Here is a 21605-nt window from a genome sequence, read left to right as displayed (position 1 = left end):
AATGGCACATCTATGGATCATGCTTGGTACGTGTGCCAAATTTCATGAAGCTAGCATGTATAGTTTAAGGAAATCTTCTCCGAACAACATGACACCCTCATATCCACAGCCTAAGTCACATTTGGGAGGAAACCGCAAAAGCTTAAGGTTCATATCTGGGTTTAAACCCCAAATGGCAAACCTATCTATCATGTTTGATACATGTTCCTAGTCTGATGAAGTTATCATGAATAGTTTAGGAAATATGCTTGGTATCGACCCCCCAAAAGACAGACCACTTAAAACAACACATTTTATGGTTGGTTGCACAAGGCTTAATTTAGCTGTGTCATTGAAAATTGTGGTATGTGTCCTGATAAAAAAGACAACATTAGGTTTAGAAATGGTTATATGACCTCTGGCCATATGAAACTTTAAGTGTTATTGAAATTGTTCATTTAATATTTTCAAGAAAACTGCTTCGCCACATGTTGTATGTGGAGACAGGAAGCAAAGCAATTCGTACTGATATTCATACCAAAATGGTATGCTTTTGGAGCAATTTGACTTCAGTCAAATCCTCAAAGTTATCGAATATATGGTATCATTTCACAGTTAAGTCTTATTTGCGGTTCACTCCAAAATGACCGACCTCCTGTAAGATAAATTCAGTGAGTACACTAGTTAGCTCAGCCATGCTCTCCACCCCTATTCCATTAATGAGTTCACTTGGAGTCAGTACATAGTATACAGTCTGTTCAATCTTGGAATTTAAGCAATACTCAATCATCAAAAGGATTTCATTTCACAATGTATGAAATTGAACTTATTCCAGAACCTTATCTTAAATTAACCTTACAAAGTAGAATTTCACTGAGAAAATTTAGGACAACAAATCATAGGTTACCAATGGAAATAGGGCGCTGTCTGAATGGTTTGAAAGAAAGCCGACTTTGTAATCTTTGTAAACAAGCCATATGTGACGAATTCCATGTTTTACTAATATGCCCACCACTTGTCGAACAACAACGAATATCATTTCTGTGTGAATCCCTCTACCTGTACATGTATTTTTCTCATGAAATGTGATTATCAACCACTCACTCTCAAATTATCCAAATATATTACACACTGTGCCTTTTCAAATGATATCATGTAAATATATTAATTATATTCACATATACAGGTATGTTCTATGTTTCACCTTTTGTGTTTTTGAGAAAAGAATGAAAATTCTGTTTGTTCTTCTACCAGTCACTACAGAGTATAGTAACAACACATTTCCATATTTCTTAATTTACTTGTAATTAGAGTGAAAAGTAGTCGAGAACTGAGAATGTTCTCAAGCACTTTTAATATAAAAAGTCTTAATATAAAAATCATAATTCATTACATGAATTAAAACAAAGTATAGTTTCCATATCTGGGCACATGTTATTATTATCAGCTTAATTAAGCCTTATGCAAACAACTCTAAAGTGTGTTGTTTTAAGCGGTCTGTCTTTTGTGCGGTCTGCTTTATGGGAAGATAACGCGGTTGCACGGGTGCGCATCCTCTCTATTGAACTGAAAGTTTGTTTTATGACCACTGAAACTCGGGTGGTGTAGGGTGTAGCTTGTAGGGTGTGTGTGACTATGAGGATGTCATCTTGATCGGGGCAGATCTCCTAAAATATACATGCTAGCTTCATCAAACTTAGAAATTAAGAAAAATAAAATCGAAGCAACGAGAGCATATTCGAAATTTCAAGTTTTTGAAAGAAACTTGAAGCAACGAGTAAATATTCGAAATTTCAAGTTTTTGAAAGAAACTTGAAGCAACGAGTAAATATTCGAAATTTCAAGCTTTTGAAAGAAACTTGAAGCAACGAGAAAATACTCGAAATTTCAAGTTTTTGAGAGAAACTTGAAGCAACGAGAAAATACTCGAAATTTCAAGTTTTTGAAAGAAACTTGAAGCAACGAGAAAATACTCGAAATTTCAAGTTTTTGACTGAAACTTGAAGCAACGAGTAAATATTCGATTTTTCAAGTTTTTGAAAGAAACTTGAAGTAACGAGAAAATATTCGAAATTTCAAGTTTTTGACTGAAAATTCTCGAAGTAACGAAAAATTAATCGAAGCAACGAAAAAATATTTGAAATAACAAGAAAATACTCGAAGTTACGAGAAAATTATTGAAATAACGAAAAAATACTCGAAGCAACGAGTAAATAATTGAAGTAACGAGAACTGTCTTTGAAAAAAAAATTGTGCTACAAAAGTGGCAGCATTAGGCTTTCGTAAGATATTTGTCCTCCGCCCCGGATAAATATTTCTTTCGAAATATATACTCCACGAAGTATGAATCATAGGCAGCTTTCGTGGTACCGCACGCAGGGAGACCAGTATTTTTTAGTTTTTCTTTTTCTGCGCATGCATAGAGCTACTGTGTTAATGACACGGTAAACGAGCACTAGGTAACTGTGATCGCACCGGTGGCCCCGAGGTACCGTGTCCGACTAATTAGACGACTAATTAGCAACCGTCTGGAATCCGCTGACTCCCGCAGAGCTCGTCCGAACCCCCGCAGCGCCAGGTAAAAAAACAGAAAAAGTGCGCCCGGTAAAGTGTAAGACTCCCGGCATGTGTCTCACCGTGATATTGCTGGAATATTGCTAAAAGGAGCGCCACTCACTCGCTGTTGCCATCAGCGAGCCTCAGCTGTACGTCTCAAATCTATCAACAAAATCAGGCCTTGGCATTTAGATAGTTATTACACCATCAAATGCCTTTTCTGTCCTCCGTTACCAGGTATTGGTGTTGTCAATGCATATGTTGTAATAAAACAGTATGGGCCAAACATTAGGCTTTCATGTCCAGTTCCATGGGGTTTCATTAAATAGTCTCCCATATAGTATTCCCAGAAATTATTGAGAATCATGTTGCGTCATGTAACTCATTACGTTTATTAACTTCTGGCGTTTTACTTACATAAACATGTTAAAACATCATCCTTTTACAGTCTCAGTCTTGTTTTAGTACTTTGTTAGACCTCCTCGCTCAGCAATGCATGCCTGAATACGCCTTGGCACACTACCCATCAAAGTTTGTAGGTAATCGTGTGACAGGGTATCCCAATATTGGACCACCTCGGCCTTCATATCTTCAATATTTCTCAGTCCCTTTTGGTTTATTCTGTCCTTCATGACTCCCCACACATTCTCAATTGGGTTTAGCTCTGGGCTGTAACTGGGCCAGTCTAAAACTTGAACATTTTCTCCCGACAACCACTGTTTTGTGTAGCGCGCAGTGTGTTTTGGGTCATTATCATGCTGGAAAATCCAATCATCTTCATACAATGTATGTGCTGTCGGAAGAAGGTGACCATTTAGAATGTCAACATATCTTTCTTTTGTCAAGTTTCCCGTGAAAACACACAATGGCGTCACTCCGCGAGCCGATGTGCCACCCTACATGTGAAACTTTGGGCTATGTTTTGGTCGCTGGTAGATAGGTTTGACAGTATCTTTGGTCCAAATTTTCCCACAATTAGGGAAAAGCCAAACAGAACTTTCATCCGAAAAGAAAACATTATCCCAATCTTGATTTTCATGAGCCCAACACCAGTTTAAACGTTTTTCCTTTTGTGCATCTTTCATCAACGGCGAGGGAATTCCACGTTTTTTCACCCAATTAAGTCTCTGTAATTCCTGCCTAACTGTTTCATTGCATACCTGAGGACTTCCTCTGCTAATCGTTTCATTTCTGATGTTCTCAACACTTTTCAATTTTCCCCTACTCACAATCTGCCCAAGTCTTCGACGATCCACAACACTGAATTTCCTAGGCCGACCTGCCCCTGCTTTGTGCTCTATCCCGGTTCCTGTTTGAATATTCTTCAAAGTTCTGTATACTGTAGACAGAGGAATACCATGTCTACAAGCTAACACTTTAGCATCAGCCTCACCCCTTTCAAAATCATCTAGAATGAGCTTTCTTTTCTCTCTTGCTGTAAATTCTGCCATGTCAACACAGGAAGCCGTCTGCTCAGACAAGGGAGATAACTCTTGACGTAATGAGCTGCCTTCTAAGCCTTCAAGAGTTGTCTCCCTTATTAAGTATGCTTAGTGCATAGTGAAAGCCCTTTTTCCAATCTTAGCATCATTAGAAAAAAAACAAAGATTTTCTCAATAATTTCTGGGAACACTGTAATATACATAAAAAATGGCTCGTTGGGATTTAGGCCTATACATATTTATAAATGTACATGAGCCTGCTGTAATGAGGGGAGACCATAATGAACAATCTGTTCGTTTGTCAGTATGATAGACGCTGGTAATACCGTGCAATCGCTATTTTGGTGCCAGTTGACCCAAAGTGTAAAAGGTATATCTGTTGATTCCCAAGTTCAAGCAATAATTATTTTTGGCCAAGCAGAGACATAGCTTGTCAGAACTGATGGGTAAATCAATATACTTTTCCAAAGAGGGACAGGAAAACGCACTGTATTCAGGCAGTCGAGTTGGGTGGTTGAGGTAGCTTTGAGGTATGGTGCAGTCATGTCCAAACAGAGGTGCCAGGTTCTAAGCAATTTTAGCCTGACAGAATCCTTCCACCCCCAACTTACTTTTCAGACAAAAATGGTTGACATGACAGTTAAACGGGTACTGATCCAGAGCGATTATTGTTTCAAGCTAATAGTCTTGTTATGAACCCAGACTGCAAGCTGGTCAGTCTGTTTCATCGACCGGGCTACTGTCCACCTTGGCAGAAGTTCTTAAACCTAAAAATTGGGACATTAACATGATTAAGAAGATTGGATGGCCATCGGACGACATTTAAAAATATCACCTGTAGTTCTGTGCCGATTGTAAAGTATTGCAGCAGTGAAGGCTTTTCTGATTTTCTAATGCGTTGATGGTATGATGACTGATCCAACTGGATCCTGTTTCTGATTTTCACCTCCATATTCAATCATGTCACGTAAAATATGATATGTATTGCCTACGAAATTTCTGAGTTCAGATATTTTTATATGTCGCTACTACTATAGGAACACCTTGTTCCTATCAGTACATGGATGTGCTCCTACACTACTATAGGGGCACCTTGTTCCTATAGTAGTATTGGGGCATATCCTGTGTCTCAATACTGTCTGTGGGTTGACGTTGGAAAACCACCAGAGGGTAACATTTAACATGTTTTTTTTCGTAAACAAAAAATACCGCATGTGTTAACATTTATACATCTATGTATACAGGACCCCAGAGGATATAATAAAGGGATGGTGTCTAATTATTTTCCACGTACGTAGTTTCCAGAGATTGCCATGAAAAATGATGCAACCAATCAGACCAAAGAGGTGGTCTTGGACACCAGAACCACTGAGCAAGCAAGTCGTGTCCATGTGATGGAATCACAACCAATATAGTTGACCAAGATAATGGTCCTGTCATGATCACGAGAGAAGGAAGAGAGAACCCCTGTTATCCCCTCTCCATCCGCCTATAAACATGACAAGTCAAGTCAAATTTCCAAGTGGACATTAAAAAGTGCCATTTATTATACAATGTCAAAGCATGCATAAAGCCATGGCCGGTTCCAAATATATTGCTTAGGACTTTCCTAAAGTCTGCATGGCTCATTTCTGCGCTATTCTCTCTTCAGTAAAGTCATTTTATTACGTCCCCTATCTCCCAACCACTGGAACTGTAGTTAGACTGACCCTAGTTCAACAGATATCAACTGCATGAACAGTAGAGATAAATGTGAGCAAACAGTTTTTTGTTATTTCTGACAGTACCTTACAGAGTTAACTGACAGGATCAGATGGTCATTCTTGCTGATTTGGTTGACACACGTCACCATATCCCAGATGAAAAGGGAAAGAGGAGAAAAGAGACAAAGGGAACCAGAAATGTGCTTCACAGCTTGTACCCATGTGGAGACTCGCAACTGTATCTCTGGCTTGTTGAACGAACGCTTTAGCCATCAGGCTACGTCACCCTACCATATTTTATATTTGAAACCAAATATTCATGATAAATATAATATTTGCCTCGTAGTGCATGCCTTGCGACACAGTAAAACTTAATATTTCCTCTTCATGACTCTGTATAAGTACACAAAACACACAATGACATACATCTTATAAGATGTTTTATTTTCTGATTGTTTCAAAGTTTGCAAACAACAAATAAGTGCAAGTTTTATTTACAAAAATACATCCCCCACCCCCCCCAAAAAGAAATAAAAACAAAAAGAAAAGAAAAAAGAACTTTGGGTGACTTGTCTTAATGATGTTTAAAAAAGAAATTTAAGTTCAAATATATCTCAAATTTCAATCTACTGGGAAGCCATATTTCTGTTACAAAAAAAATTCCATGACCCTTGATGACAAACGCTGCTTTTTCCAAACAACAATGCATGTCAGGGTATTTGGGTATCTGCTCAATTGGGAACCGATGACATGTGCCAACTGACTCCGTGAGCTTGACCATCCAATCACGTTAGTCGCCTCTTACGACAAGCATAGTCGCCTTTTATAGCAAGCATGGGCTGCCGAATATCTATTCTACCTCGGACGTTCATGAGTCGTGTCTGAAATGAAACAATATCTTAAATATGACCTCCCATCTCCTCTTATACAGATGCCTATGAAACACTGACTACATCTTATTGTAAGGATTTTAGTATCACCTGTATTTAAGCAAGCATTCACATTTATTACCTATGAGAACAAAAAATCACGGTTCATGTGTTTCATATGAAGTCCAAAGGCAAAAATATCACTTTGTCATGGTCGTGTTTCTTCTATGAAGTTGGGTTTTTCATGCCATGATGGTGGGTAGCCAGCTTATGTTTGAAAGCAGATTTCAGTTGATTTTCCTCAATTTGACAACTTCAGCAATAAGTAGAAGACATTACATGAGTACCTATATCATATTATGTGATGCTTGTAGCCAAATATTGGTATAGCCCTGCTCTCACTCAGGAAACACCAACATTTAGGCACTCTTGTTGTAAACGTAGTATGATGGGCACTCACATAACATCCACTCTATGAACACACTAATCGAGATACAAATGTTGATGGCTGTCATAGCCCTTGTAGTACTGTTGAGACCTACAAATTTGTTAAAAACTCACAATCTCCTCATTTGGAAATACTATACTGGACAAAATGCGTTAGGGATATTGTTTTTTATGACCAATACTTTATAAGAATGTTGATGAATAAATACATCATTATTCATAATTTCAAAATTTACATATATCCCTAACTATCTTTGTCCAGTATATTTAAAACTAAGAAAGGATGTAGCATTTTTTACAAACATCTTCACAAGGTTACAAACCCAAAACTGCTTTATCAAAGTATATCGGGAAAAAGAATTGTACATAGATTTCACACTTAATCGATGGAAAACATCTGTCTAAGTAAACTTAGTCTCAGTGTATTTCGTTAGGCTCCACCACTGAGTCTAACAAAACCTAGTGGAAGGTTGCGTCAGGTAACCTTTGAGCGACCAATGACTGTCTAATCAAACGAGACGGTTAAATAGATTTAACCAATCAGACAACAGCTACTACTTAGGGATCGGAGGGACTTTCAAAATATTCATGTCACTGACACAGATCTCCTCACAAACAAAAATCAACATATAACAGTTATTTGACCTGCAGTATATACGCTTTGGGGTTTCCGTTGACATGGTTACCATTAGCTAATATTTCTGCAAGATAACATCCTTGAATATTTCCAAAAACACTATTTCCAGCGACTGTTGTCGCCGTTGTCATGGTTGTACCTACACCGTGTGCATCACCCAGAAGCGAGCGTACACTAAATAGCATTCGGAATCGTTCGGGTATAAACCTTTTCAAGATAAACAGTTCAAAAGGTATGTGCGAATGTGCACTTTCATGATTTGGTAAGCAGTGTCCTGATTGGTCAATCTCAAAGGTTACCTGACGCGACCTCCCATAAGGTTTTGTTAGACTCAGTAGTGGAGTGTAACGAAAAGTACTGAGGACAAGTTTACTTAGACTGTGGAAAACATATCATTTTATACCATCTTTTGCATTTTACAGTGCTAAACACAGATGGCTTCAACATCACATTCTCCATAGAATACTCACAACAAATAAAGATTTATACAAATACAAACCAGTAGAATCATCACATTTAGTGATGCTGAAATAGAATCGTTCATTCATCTACTATACAAATGCAAATTTGTAAGAAAGCTGTGGCAAGATCTACTAGAATGGACAACAAAATGAAACAGGCACACATTTGACATTAAACACAGAAAACATTATCCTTGGGTTGAAAGAGAAGAAATTATGTATTGAATTTCATTTGTGGTTCAGCTATAGATATTAGATATAGATATTATATTCTAAAAAGTAATGAACATTTTACATTCTCTAACTGGTTATAAACAAAAACTTAATTACAATTACCAATTACATAAATTACATACCTACTCTGCAAATATGACACTTTTGTCTCATTTTGATTCTTTCCACAATCCATATACATAGATAACAACTCTGTGTGACTTTCTCTATATATTACAAATATACCAACCTGTTAAGTGTGCTCAAACCAGATCTAAAAGAAATTGAGTGATTGAGAAAAAAGAAAGCTGGAAAAAAAACCCAAACAAACCCAAGATTATTACATGATTTCATCCATTTGTTTCAAAGTCCATGATTTTACCACGACCGGAAAATATGGTGTGAAATATCCAAGTTTTTCAGGTCTTGTATGACCAATGTTCAGGTGTTGTAGGTTTCAGATGTCGTAATACTTTGGTAGTACCCATGAGTTATGGGTATAGTACTGTTGACCCTGGAGATATGAAAGTCAGTGTGAAACAGGTGAGGTGAAATTTAACGTCAGATTTAGGAACATTTCGCTCTAATGATGACATATATGTGTGTGTATGTGGCTGCTTGTACTACCCCAGGTGGATTTTAGAGTACTAGCTCACCGAGACACCACTCTCAGACACATTATACTGACTCTGAGCCGACCAGTCCTTGTACCCATTTGTGTCCAGCGCCAGGCAGGGACCAACAAGTACCATGCTTTAATGTCTTTTGATATGACAAGGCCAGAGATTGTACCTGCGACCTTGCACGCTCTGAGCAGACGCTAAAACCACTACAAAAGCAGGAATCAATGAAAGATAAATACTCTTATTCCAATTCAAAATTCATGATTCTCATGAAGAAGCATATACAATGTGAAGAACGACAGCCCCATCCGCGGTTGTCACGTACAAAATCAATGACCCCCCCATCCCTTCCCATAAGTTTTAAGCATAATTTATTATTATTTTTAAACATTTCTATGCACAAAATTGCTGAACATATCATTAGATGATAACTCATGTCACACTTGTGCATCAATCTATCATTTCAACCACCACAATATGTATCTGTATGTCTATGCAATTCAGAAAGAAACAAATACAGTACGTTAAACACTTGGAGTGGAAACTTCAACATTAAAGTCTATCATTGCTGTTTCAAGCCATTACTCATTTCTACTAAATGTCTTACCTTGTTTAATTTTTCATTTTCTTTCATGACTGAATACGCCTCTTTAACATGGCAAGTGGTTGACATATTATACCATATAGCGTGTATTGCAACAGAGTATCAGTACATTTCACTGTACTCAAGCATGTGTGATGTGCATGTGTGACATCAAGGGGTCATCAGAATTTATCTCCTTAGATGACATATGCTCTTGGACGGCCATGTTCACAGTTGCTGTAACAAGGTGGGTTGCATCACTTGGACATTGTAAATACTTGGATGATGTCACGCATGAAAGATTTCAAATAGTTAATAAGTTTTACATGTTTGACAGACAACAATCAGGATAAGCATTTGAAAGCCCCTAATAGGAGGATACTAACAAGAATCTATTACAAGAACTACTCTTTGGAAATAGAATCAATTAGACCTATAACTGACAACAAATGTTTCTGTTAACCAGTATATGCAGGACTCTGACCAAAACAAATGCAGGTGCACAACATGCCAGGCAAATTTTTAAAACAATGTTGTAATTGTCTCAATTTTATAAAAATTATGTTTTCAAAGTCAATGTAAACATGGAATTAGTTGTAATGACTCACTCTAGACATTCCTATTTAGGTCTTACTACCTCATTTCTGAAAAATTCATTTTGGTGAAAACTGTGAAATAATTTTTTACAAAATCCAACCACTTTAACCATGACAACACAATCAGTCCCCATACTGATAACATGTGTATTCATGACCTGTGAAAGGTCACATGCAAAGCAAAACACAATTTTGCAGATTCTGATACTTACAGTAACAAATGATCAAATATGCAAATTCAACTTATTAAGTTGAAAAACAAAGTGATGAAAACAAAGCCTGCCAAATCAGAGTTCATGCGATTCTCTAATTTCAGCTCAACACTCACTTTTCTCATTTCTTTCTCAGGTCTACAGACCTGACAATATAGACAACAATATCTGTAAATTTTAGCATGAAATCTGAGCCATGAGACCAAAACATAGGATATCACTCTTGAACAAGGATTCTTCAAAAAATGCACATATTCTAAAATAGTCCAAGCTCTGTACCTTTTCCAGATTCCAAATTTTCCACCAGAATATCCCTTCGCAATATACTCAAATAGAAAAATGAAGTTATTGTTTGAAGTCATTTTTCTGGAGCCATTATGACAGCCATAACTGTTCTCAGAACTTCATCATTCAGCACTCTGAACTTCACCATTCACGCACTGCTGACATGCACTGTACACATTCAGTGATGGTAATTTGTTGCATCAGTTTAAATCCCCAAAACAAGTATTATCTATTTGGTGTTGTTAGGACCTGCAATTTTTCAGCTGCTCTTTGAGAATAACCTCATAGCCATGTCATTCATTTCCCTTCTTACATGGCAGGAACTTGTAGAAATTCTCATTCATCGTCTTCATCTTGAGATTTCTTCCCTTTGAGTGCTTGAACACTTTTCCAATGGCTTCGCTGCAAATTGCTATGTATTCCAAAAGAATCTTGTTCAAGATCCTCTTGTTTTGGGAGTTCTTCCTTGGGTATGAGGGCATATCTCCCTAACTTACCTTCATTCTTTTTCAGTAGTTGTAGTGTTGCCTCAGGTGAAAGCTTTTGATAGACACACATATAGTTTCGTTTATCTGGATCTGTCTTGACACTACTGTAAACGCAATGGTTTGCTGCAGTAATCTTGATCTGCTTTTGATCTCCTAAAGGAAACTCAGGACCAAATATCAGTTCTTCCAAATTTTCTGTTTCCGCATACTCCGCAATCATGTTCTCCACCACTTTTTTAACCCATTTGTTGACCTGGAGCGTCGATGATGGTGCGTCACTATCACCTACAGTACTGTCTCCATCCACCTCAGCGGTTGTGCACTTTTCACTCGACACTGAATGACTTGATGATGGGGCATCCTTATCTGTTTCCACCTGATCCACCTCCGTGACTTCCTCCTGACCCTTCTGGTTTGGAACTGGGGGCAAGTCATTGATGTAGATGAAGTCATCTGTATCTGAGTCCGCACTCTCAGCCTTCATTTTATCTGCTTTTTCTTTGATTGCCTCATACGTGTGCCAGGTCTTGGAATCGTCTCCTTCAGGGAGCAGCTGAAACAAGATGTTGCCCTATTACCATTTTCACCAACAGAGAATACATTCCCAACTTAGAACAATATCAGAATCAACACTGGAAGGCAATGCTTTTGGAAAGTGGAAAACAAAATTCATCAATATTTGTGCTTTTAGGAAGGATGAAAATGTAATTTTCTGAACAAAAATTGGTATTTTGCACTTATTCTGACCCATGCTTAATTGCTGGTCTCCTCCTTCCTGGGGAAGGTAGTGGAATACCTGAAATCCCTTGAAGTTCTCTTCTAAAAGAAGTGGATGTAAAATACACTCACCCACCGGAAGCCTCCCTTTTCCTGCTAAAACAGTCACATGATTAACCATGCTTGTCACTCTTTCCTAAAAAAATAACCTGACACAAGAATTTTCGAATTCAGTGTGCCTGAGAGGGGCAACTGGGAGGACTTTCGTCATAAGTCAGTATCAGTATAAAATTAATATCAATTTTATTCAGAAAAATGGTTAGTCATGTGACTGTTTTGGCGGGAAAAGGGAGGCTTCTGGTGGGTGAGTGTATTTTACGTCCGCTTCTTTTAGAAGGGAACTTCAAGGGATTTCAGGTATTCCACTGACTTCGCCAGGAAGGAGGAGATAAGCAATTAATCATGAGTCAAGATGAGGAAAAATTAGCAGAACCTTCACAACACTATTGGACGTAAGTACTTATCTCGGATTCCAAACTAGCAGAAAAAATTACCATAACATTGCCCAATCTTGGTTACATGTTAATGTTAGTACTGTCTAATATTCACAGACATTAGTCAATTTTTAGTGCACCTCAGCAATTCATACTTGACATAAGCTTGAGGTTGGGGCCAAATTTCAGCCTCAGAGCAGGTGCAGACACATTGTAACAGCAGTAGTTGGAAGGTTGATGTTGAAAGACATGATATGAAACATCTGGTGCTAACCTCTTTGATGATGATGTGTAGGTGGGTGGGTAGGTAGGTAGATAAGGAGGGAGCTAGATATGTAGGTAATTAGATAAGTGGGTGAGTAGTTGGGTCAGGTAGGCAGATAAGTAGGTGCATGGTTAGATGGGTAGGCAGGTACGTAGATAAGATGGTGGGTAGTACGTAGGTAGGAAGTGAGTGAGGTAGGTTGGCAGGTAAGTGGGTGCATGGATGGGTGCATGGATGGGTGGGTGGGTAGGTAGGTAGGTAGGTGTATAAACAATGGATAAACAAAAATATTTTATTCATCCATAGTATGATCTAACAGACTTCAGATGTCTAGATGGTGATGAAAGCTGAGGTGAAATTTAAGACGAGAGGAAAAAGATCTAGAAAATGGGAAAACGGACAACAAATACATTCTTTTAAAATTTCACAGCAGAATGGAAAGTGACTTTCATACGCATATTTTGTTGGACATACGGTGTACCTTGATCACAGGTTGATGCTGGTACATCTTGAAGAGGATTTTGGCAGCTGCCTTTGCTGAGGCTTCAAGATTGCTGTTCCCAGTGGCTTCTGCCAGCTTCTCACCTTGCAGGAACAACTCACACCTAAACAACACAAATTCAGCAGATAGTGAGCTTGATGAGTGAAAGAAGTTTAAAGGGGAGGTAGTGGCAGTGACATCATAAGCATCTACATTCTTCAAAACCTAAAAAGTGCCTCATAAAACAAGCATTCCTGACAACCAATTGCAACCCACACCTTCATGGCTTTGATAATAATGGATAATAATGTTCCAAACATACTTTTTTAATCATTTGTATCTTATGAACATTTGTTTTGCCTGTATAGAATGAAAACAATAATATGTTTGGTTTGGAATCCAAGCTTTTGAAGAAAATATACAGAAACAGAACCACAATGTGCTGAAGCTAGCCTGACATGTGAAATAATAAATTTATGAGACTTCACCCATGTCAGTCTTTTCGGCTGAGCTTTAAGAAACATTGTCTGAGTGACATAAAAACAGTGCTCTTGGAATGTGTTAGGAGCATTAAGAGCATCTGCACTGAGCACAGTTATGGATGCCATCTTCTAAAGATCATTATACGGACACAAAATGTAAGCCTCGCGCTTGTAAGAATAAGATCCTAAAACATGTCACATTATATCATTTGAGTTGTTACTTACTGTAAAAATCACATATATCATTAATTTACACTGATATAAACAAGATAGACGGTCTTTGTAAGATGGATCAAACACTGAATACATGGCAAATTTCAGCTTCGTCACTTGTGCAGTCCCAGAGGATAAATAACGTTGAGTCAAAGGGTCATGCACATACTAAATAGTTTGTTCCAAAAGCAAATGTTTTTGAATTGCTGATAGGTCCAGTCTTGCTTCTACTGCTGAAACAATGTCAAGTTTCACTGCATTGTAACTATTTCAAAAGAGACGCTACTTACTTCAGAAGACTGCCTTCAGTTGTGCCCTTTCCAAACATTGTTACGAAGTTTTTGGTTGCAGTGTACAGAAGTATTTCATATGCCTTGTTCAACCTATCTGATGAAAACATGTCCTGTTCCATGATAGTCATGCGTTCCCAATCTCTAGGGAACTTTGTGTAGTCAGGACTTGGTTTATACAGTATTTTTTTCTTCAAGAAATGTATTTTCACAGAGTTTGACCAGAAATATATCTTTGTCTTCTTCCCTTCCCACAATTCACAAACTTCTGCCACATCGTGCACATCTCGTGTCGTTATTCGCTTGAAGTCGTTGAAGATGAGTTCAGGTGAACTGTTGCAAAGGACTCTTACTGCTTCCTCAGTGGCCCGCTTCATTGCATCAGCAAATTTGTAGCCTTCACCGCTGCAGATGTAGATGCAGTCAATGTAAAGGTCACATTCAGCAAAACGCTCGGTTCCTCTTGTTCTTTTCTTTAAAAGGAGAGTCACGAGGACATGGTTATTTTTTGAAATCATCTGAAGTATGTTGCTTGGTGGGGGATTTTTGGTGGCTACAACTTTCTTCAAGTCAGTGACCAGTCTGACGAGCTTCTGTTCCATCTGCTTGCCCGGAAGACTGACATGTCGGTGTGACAGAACGTCATGTGCCGAGAGGTTGGTATAGTCATCATCAGCTGGAACTCCCTCCAGGATAACAGACATTGGACTGTTCTTGAGAAACTCAACTCCTTTGGCGTATGTTTTGTATTTCACTCGTTTACATGTTCTTCCAACTGCTGTAGCGATCAGATGTCCATCAAGCAAAAGAAGTCCTTTGACAAGACAGAAATTTGGCCAAAGCTCAACTGATTCTTCCTTGTATTCCCGATTAAAGATAAGGCTTGCAGATACATTTGCATTATTAAATTGTATTATTGGTGTGTCTGCTCTTTTCTCAAAACTGTTGAGATAATGGATCAACTTCTCCAATTTATCACGAAATGTAAGAGGTCCTGAGGGTACACCAGCAACAACCCCTTCTTCAGCTTTTTTAGTCTCTTCAGCAGCAAGCAATTTCACCTTCAATTTCTCAATCCCTTCATCCTCCAATTTCAAAATTTCAGGCACAGGATTATTCAATAGGACTGCCACGGCTTTCTCATAGCATGCATGTTTCACGTCCTTCTTTGATATACCTGCAGTCCTGGCAAGGAATACATTATTGACCTGTAAGCTTCCAGTGAATGTGAGTTTCTTCCCTATCTTCCCAAGTGAATCATGTTTGTAGTCACCCTTCAGTTTATACCTAGACATGAAAATGTCCAGGGTGTGAATGTCATTTACATGGTCATCAGTTTGAATGTAGCGTCTTACATCAGCAATAAGTCTTGTCAGCTTCGACTCAAGTGTTTTAGGCACCAATGATGAACCTGTAATGTAAACATTTGAGTTCAATCAATAGTACGGAGAGCATAAGTTCAAGGAGTGTGTGAGTGTGTATCAACTTACTATTTGTAGTTAAGACCAACACTGGTTTTATAGCATTGCCTACTGTAATACCATTACCACTTTTAACATTGATACCTGCCTCACATGCCAACTACCAACTCATAGCCACCTAGTCCTCGTTTACACCTTTTAACTGAATGTGGTAATCATGGTAATGTAATGATATCATGCTTAACAATTGGTTTATGGGAATTTATCATGCAATATTGTCACTTCCAACCCCATCTCCATTCCCTAGAGGAAACTCTTATGTTACAAGTTGTTTCATGCAAAATCCTTTTGGTGATGATTCAACTACATATTTAACTGCATGTAGAAAGTAGTTTCAATTTTCTAACTTGATGAAAATAAACCATAATCTAACTGATTCTCAAGCAGACACTGGCACTGAAGTCATGATTACTAAAGTGGTGGCGCTCTATCGTGAACATTCCCCAGTGTGAGAATAAATCCTATTTTGGTTTGTGCTCATCGTGTCAACAAAACCTAACAACTACTTTCTACTGGTAGTAAAACGTGTATTTGATTAATTTCTCTCTTGGCAGTGAGAAAATACAATTTACAATATTATTGTCACTTCGACCACTACTTTGCTTCCGAGGAAGAAATCATTATGTTACAAGTGGTGTCATTCAAAAATTCTTTTGGTCATCAATCATTTACTTCAGCTAGTATTAAAGTAGTTTTCATTTTTAACTCAATGCAAACAAATTTCAATAGCATTTTTTATCTTCGAAGCAAAGATGGGATCGAGCCATTCGATTTATTGTATACTACAAGCTTCCACAACGCTCGCTTCACACTCATAAACATAACCTATTTAGCACAAACCGTGGGGTTTGGTGGAAATCTGCGCATGGCTACACTATCATCCGACCCCTTGGAGCAACTGAAGGCAATGCAATGATTCTGCATGTCTTTGTTGATGTCGAGAAATCAGCAAAATAACAAGCTTGTTACACATTTTATATACTACTAACTGAAAATTCTCCCTCACATATTGTGACTTCAGGTTCGCTGACGTGTTCTAACGACAGAGTTATGTTCCTGTCCAGAGAGGCAAACCCTATTTTTGACCTCCTCATTGTAATACAAGGGGCAAAAAAAAAAAAGTAATTTGGATTTAAAACAAGTAAAAAGTCACACAAGAGAGAAGCAGTCAAGTTTTTTTTCATACTTTAACTTAAGTATTATGACCAAGACTAGCTGACTTTCAATTCTGCACTTTGGGACAAATTAACAGAAAAACTGTTTCAGCTGTCCAGCTATTCCACACGTGGAAAGAGACTTACCCCGATCTCGAATACGCCGATCTGGAATACCCAAGTCCAAACTCAGTAAAGGGACAGGTTTCTCTTTTGGTTGAATATGGGACTGCCGTCTTCTCAATGTTTCAGTTTCCTGATAGCTGCTGGGTCTTGGTTGAATGCGCGACTGTTGTTCTTTCCATGTTTCAGTTTGGTGATAGCTGCTACGTGTAGGTCTGTCTTTAAAGCCTTCCATCCTCCCTCTCTTGAAGTTTGTTTCGTCTCTGATGCCATGCATGCTGCTGCCTCTTTTGAAGCCTCGTGATTCTTGAGGATGGGCAGGTGTTTCCATTCCATAAGCACCTCCTGTTATTGCACTTATCGACTGAGAAAGATTTTGCATATGTTCTTCAGAAAACTGGTCCACAATTTTCATGACTTTCATGACCTTGTTCATGTCCACTGGACTGTCTCGGCTATGTTGTCTCTCAGCAGCCATTCTCATTCTCAACTCCTGCATTACTCCTTTATCCAGTGCAGAACTTTCCTGCCCCTGTTTCATTCCTTGTAAACCTGACGTATGTCTTGACATATCACCAAATCTGAAACGTTCTGTGTCCCTGAACGGTTCTGCAGACTGACCTTTATGACTTCTGTGAGACCATTCAGTTCTGGTTTCATTTCTGGGCTGGTAATAAGGACCTCTAGTTCTGTTACTGATATATTCATGCTCAATCAGGTTTGTAGCGTTATCAATGTCTGGTTGGTTTCTGCCACCTTCGAAAGTATTCACTCTTCCAACTTCCACTGGATGTGATGTGTTTCTACGTTTGCTCAAGAATTTGCTTAGATCTTTTTCAACATTAGGAGTTGAAGTATGACCTGTTGATTCCACACCAAATCTGCTGACTGTGTCCATGGCTGTATTAGTCATCCTGTCCATACCCTGGCCAATTCTTGAATTCCTCCAAATCACCTCACTTTCCATGCCTGTCAGGCCTCTACTTTGAGCACCAAAGTAATCATTATGTTGATCATTCTCAAATGACTCATCTCTGGAGGAAGAGCTAAAACCATCCCTAGTGTAAGAAGTAGTATCAGGTCGAGACTGGAAATGGAAGTTTGATCCTCCTTCATATATGTGCGCTCTGTCAGACATCATTCTGCTGCCAGGGGAGAACTGTGATGGATTTGGGTGAGCATCACCCCACATTTTGCCACTACTCTGTTGGCTTGTCCTGTTGAAATATCCTGTATCCACGTTGTCATGCTGAAACCTCGACCTAGAATACCCGTCTGACCTTGAGAACTGTGATTGGTTGTTTTCAGCTTCGTCCCAAATGTTGGAGCTCATTTTTTTCCCCTTCCCCTTCCCAAACTGAAGCTATGACCTTGACTGAAAGTATGATCTTGGAACTCACTAGCACCTGTGAAAACAGAAGCAGACTAATTATGATGGTGCTGAGCATTGATATTTAGGGGTGAAATGGAGTTGGTGTGAATTTTTATATCATAAGTGTGTGATTGAGTTAGGTTTTACGTCACTTTTAGCAGTATTGCAGCAATATTATAGAAAGGGAAATATGAAAGAGAGATCACAGACTGCATTTCGTATGTGCAACAATTTAACAGTGTGTTCCAAATTCCAAAGATTAGAAGATGATTGTGGAAAGGATGTAAACATCTTTCGGTAATCTGGGTTCGGAGCACTGTAAACATGGTGAACAGTGAAGTGTTCACCTAAATGTTATTGAACATGTATAGGTCCATCTCCTATTCTTGCGGGTTTTCTATTCTCATGGCAAACATGTTTTCTACCGAGAATGCAGATGCGCGATACTTAGCAGTTCATTACGTCAAGTCTGCGAAAGATCAAAATTTTGCATTGTAACAAATTTTAGTGACATTTTACTGGCTTGGACAAATCGTTTCTTTTTCCTGCTCTTTCCGACTGCATTCTTCTTCCATGCACGTCATAACATTACTTCCTCATTACGCCATGACAATGGGAGATGCCTCATTACGTCAGTGGCAGATGACCTTTTCTTCACCAAGCTCTAGAGTAGTAATACACCTGATGGATCAGGCAGTTCACAGATGCAGAGGAGTCTCTTCATTTGAAAACAGCAAGCATTTGTACGATAGGTAGTGACAGCATTATTTTTTCATATGTACAATATTTGAAGTACCGCGAGAATAGGAAACGCCAGTATATATCTGATACACTATTGTTTCAATGGGATAGTAGTAAATATGGTCAAAACATTTAACAATATGGTTATAGTCATACACTGGCGTCTCCTTTTCTCGCAGTACTTACGGATATCAGCTGAAAAAATAATACAGTATTTTTGGGTATGTATGCTTCTTGTTTTAATGAAGAAATTCCCCCTCGAACATCTGCATCTATCAACTGCTTGATCCATCAGGTATTATCGCACTTAAGCTTGATGAAAAACATTGTCGTCCGCAGCTGTCTTTTCGAGGTGTCTCCCCTTATTGCAGCATAACGAGAAGGTAACGCTATTAGGTGTAAGGAAGGGGAATGTTAGCAGAAAGTGCGTGGAAAAGTTACGATTTTTCCAAGTTGGTCAAAACTTATGAATATTCGTTACACTGCATCATTTTGATAATTCACAGACCTGGGTCACTTCCTAGTTACCGGTCAATGATGTAAACAACCACTAAGTATCAAGCATCGGCTATCTCGTCAGAAAATGTGTTTACCGCAAGAATTGGAAACCCATGAGAATAGGAGACAGTCCTTATACATTGTTTATGAAAATTAAAGATTAATCTAGGTGGTTAGATATACAGATATTCCCGTCTCGTTTTATAGATGATTTCAGCAGAAACCAGGGTGACAACAATGGAGTAAACCAGTTCCGAACGTACTCCCCTTCTTGTTACAAAGAATATATCCACCTTCCCCGTGTAGTATATCAGTCTAATACCGAAAGTACAATGATTTTTTTAATACCCGTTCTAGTTTATCAAATGCGGTATATTTAGTACCGCATGTCAGTTTGGAATTTGGTTTTTGATTAGAGTGTGGGTACGGGTGGAACCCTTACCGATAAAAAAAACGGGGCTTACCAAAAGCAATCTTTCCAAACTAAGATGAAATGCTGTCGCGCGCCGCATTATCAATGCCTGATCTAACAAACATGGCTGACAAGTCTGTCGTTTCCCTTCTTCGAATAAATCATTTACTGAGTCTGTCTCGATGTAAATGGCGTTTACATCAATAGATGTTTTCAGTACCAATAGGAACGTTAAGATATAACCACATACCGTTAGTACATTTCGTTGCACAATGATGAAAAGTTCGAAGTTTTGCAGATCGAACTGGTGTGAGAGTGCGGAATTATCTCCCGTTGACCGCACGCTCATTAGAGCGGTACTGCAGTACGATGTCAAAACGGCACTGAGCCAAACGGCAGCAGGGAATTAATCTGTGCACGATTCACGGCATGGCCGAAACATCGAACCGGCCGGGTCAGGGTGGGCCAAATATATGTTACTGGCTAATAAATTCATTAACGAACACCATAACTACGACTGATTAATGCAACATACACACATGGTAGTAACTGATTAATCGGAAGCCACAATTTAAATGCGTACCATAATAATTTTATTACGAGTAATCAAATCACTTAAAACTCCAGATTTCGAGGCCTTACAAATATCTCGGCGTTATTTATGGGACCATCTGGGGCGTCAAGTTCAAGTAAGGGATCCACCTGTTCAAAATCTACAGGAATTAGTCCAGGCTCTTCATAAGGAATGGCAGGGGATTCAAAAGGTACGCATTCGGCGTTTGATTTCCAGCATGAGGAGCAGTTATCCGTGCAACACCAAATACTGATATCACCATTACTGTTGGCTTAGGATTGAACCGTAAACGTTTTTTGAGAACTTTGTGTACGTTGGATCATAAACATTGTCTGTGTGACCATTGTTTTGGACATGATTATTGATAACGTTTTTATAGTGCCCTCATATGAACATCAATAAATTACAGCCGAAAGTAGCAGCAGTGTTGGCAGTTGATGGACTGACACTTTATAACCATGTGTTTGGTTTCCATATTATGAATGACTAGTGTGTTGTGTTGAACACAATCCTACAGCATGAAAATGGGTGGTGCTTAATTAATGCTCATGTGCCGATATGTCTCATGAATATATCAATCCATATTGAAAAGATCGGTGACACAAGCTGTCATTTGACTGACAATACACGATCAATAATCGGCTTACAATTACACGTTCTGCACTTTTATGTGTTTTTCCTTATCCTGAGTGACAGGTTATTGCTTTATCTCCATTTCTTCCGAGAATCAATGGAAACCTCTGTCCTGTTGTTCCCTAATGAAGTCACCCGAAATGGGCCTCTTCCTTCCCGCGCCAGCGTCTGAGTGATCACTGGCTGTGCCTCACTCGATCTACAGATGGTTTGTGGATTCCTCCATGTTGTCCTTATACAAGCAGATACAGGCTATCTGATTACGATCCAGTTTTTGTGTGCTCTTCATGCCTCCCTTCCACCATATATCTGATACTGAATTTCATAACTGTATATAATCATATATGGGTCCTAGTCAAAATGGCCACACGTCAACTGGCCATTTTGACTTTTTTGTGTGGCCATTTTGACTAGCGTCAGTGTGGCCATTTTGACTAGCGTCAGTGTGGCCATTTTGCTGTGTGGCCATTTTGACCTGTTCCCAAAAAGAACGAGATCGTAAGTTGAGAAGTCTCATAAACGACCTGAACGTGAAATTGTTCCTTTACTTTCCCCTATTGATGAAATGTTACCGTTGAATG

The 21605-nt window shown here is 38.7% G+C and overlaps 1 protein-coding gene across 1 annotated transcript; it reads right to left on the bottom strand.

Annotated features, from left to right (window-relative positions):
• Window positions 1-9546: 9546 nt before the first annotated feature.
• On the bottom strand, window positions 9547-20178 carry LOC137297701 (uncharacterized). Its single transcript, XM_067829624.1, has 5 exons — window positions 20068-20178; window positions 16819-18200; window positions 14037-15447; window positions 13052-13175; window positions 9547-11647 (listed from the first exon to the last, which is right to left on the bottom strand). The coding sequence occupies exons 2-5, from the start codon at window positions 18125-18127 to the stop codon at window positions 10943-10945; spliced, it is 3549 nt and encodes a 1182-aa protein (XP_067685725.1). The 5' UTR covers window positions 18128-18200; window positions 20068-20178; the 3' UTR covers window positions 9547-10942.
• Between the last annotated feature and the right edge of the window lie 1427 nt (window positions 20179-21605).

The sequence above is a fragment of the Haliotis asinina genome, chromosome 10 (assembly GCF_037392515.1).
Source record: "Haliotis asinina isolate JCU_RB_2024 chromosome 10, JCU_Hal_asi_v2, whole genome shotgun sequence".
Lineage (NCBI taxonomy): Eukaryota > Metazoa > Mollusca > Gastropoda > Lepetellida > Haliotidae > Haliotis > Haliotis asinina.
The sequence above is the reverse complement of the archived record's forward strand: the minus strand, read 5'-3'. Positions and strand labels throughout refer to the sequence as shown.

What these genes read in the sequence shown, in the direction of transcription:
- LOC137297701 (XM_067829624.1), bottom strand. Translation starts at nt 18,127, where the DNA reads ATGAGCTCCAACATTTGGGACGAAGCTGAAAACAACCAATCACAGTTC. An exon ending in TCGGCGTATTCGAGATCGGG is followed by an intron (nt 15,448 to 16,818) that starts GTAAGTCTCTTT and finishes TTTACATTACAG; the next exon opens with GTTCATCATTGGTGCCTAAA. An exon ending in ACTGAAGGCAGTCTTCTGAA is followed by an intron (nt 13,176 to 14,036) that starts GTAAGTAGCGTC and finishes TGTGTTGTTTAG; the next exon opens with GTGTGAGTTGTTCCTGCAAG.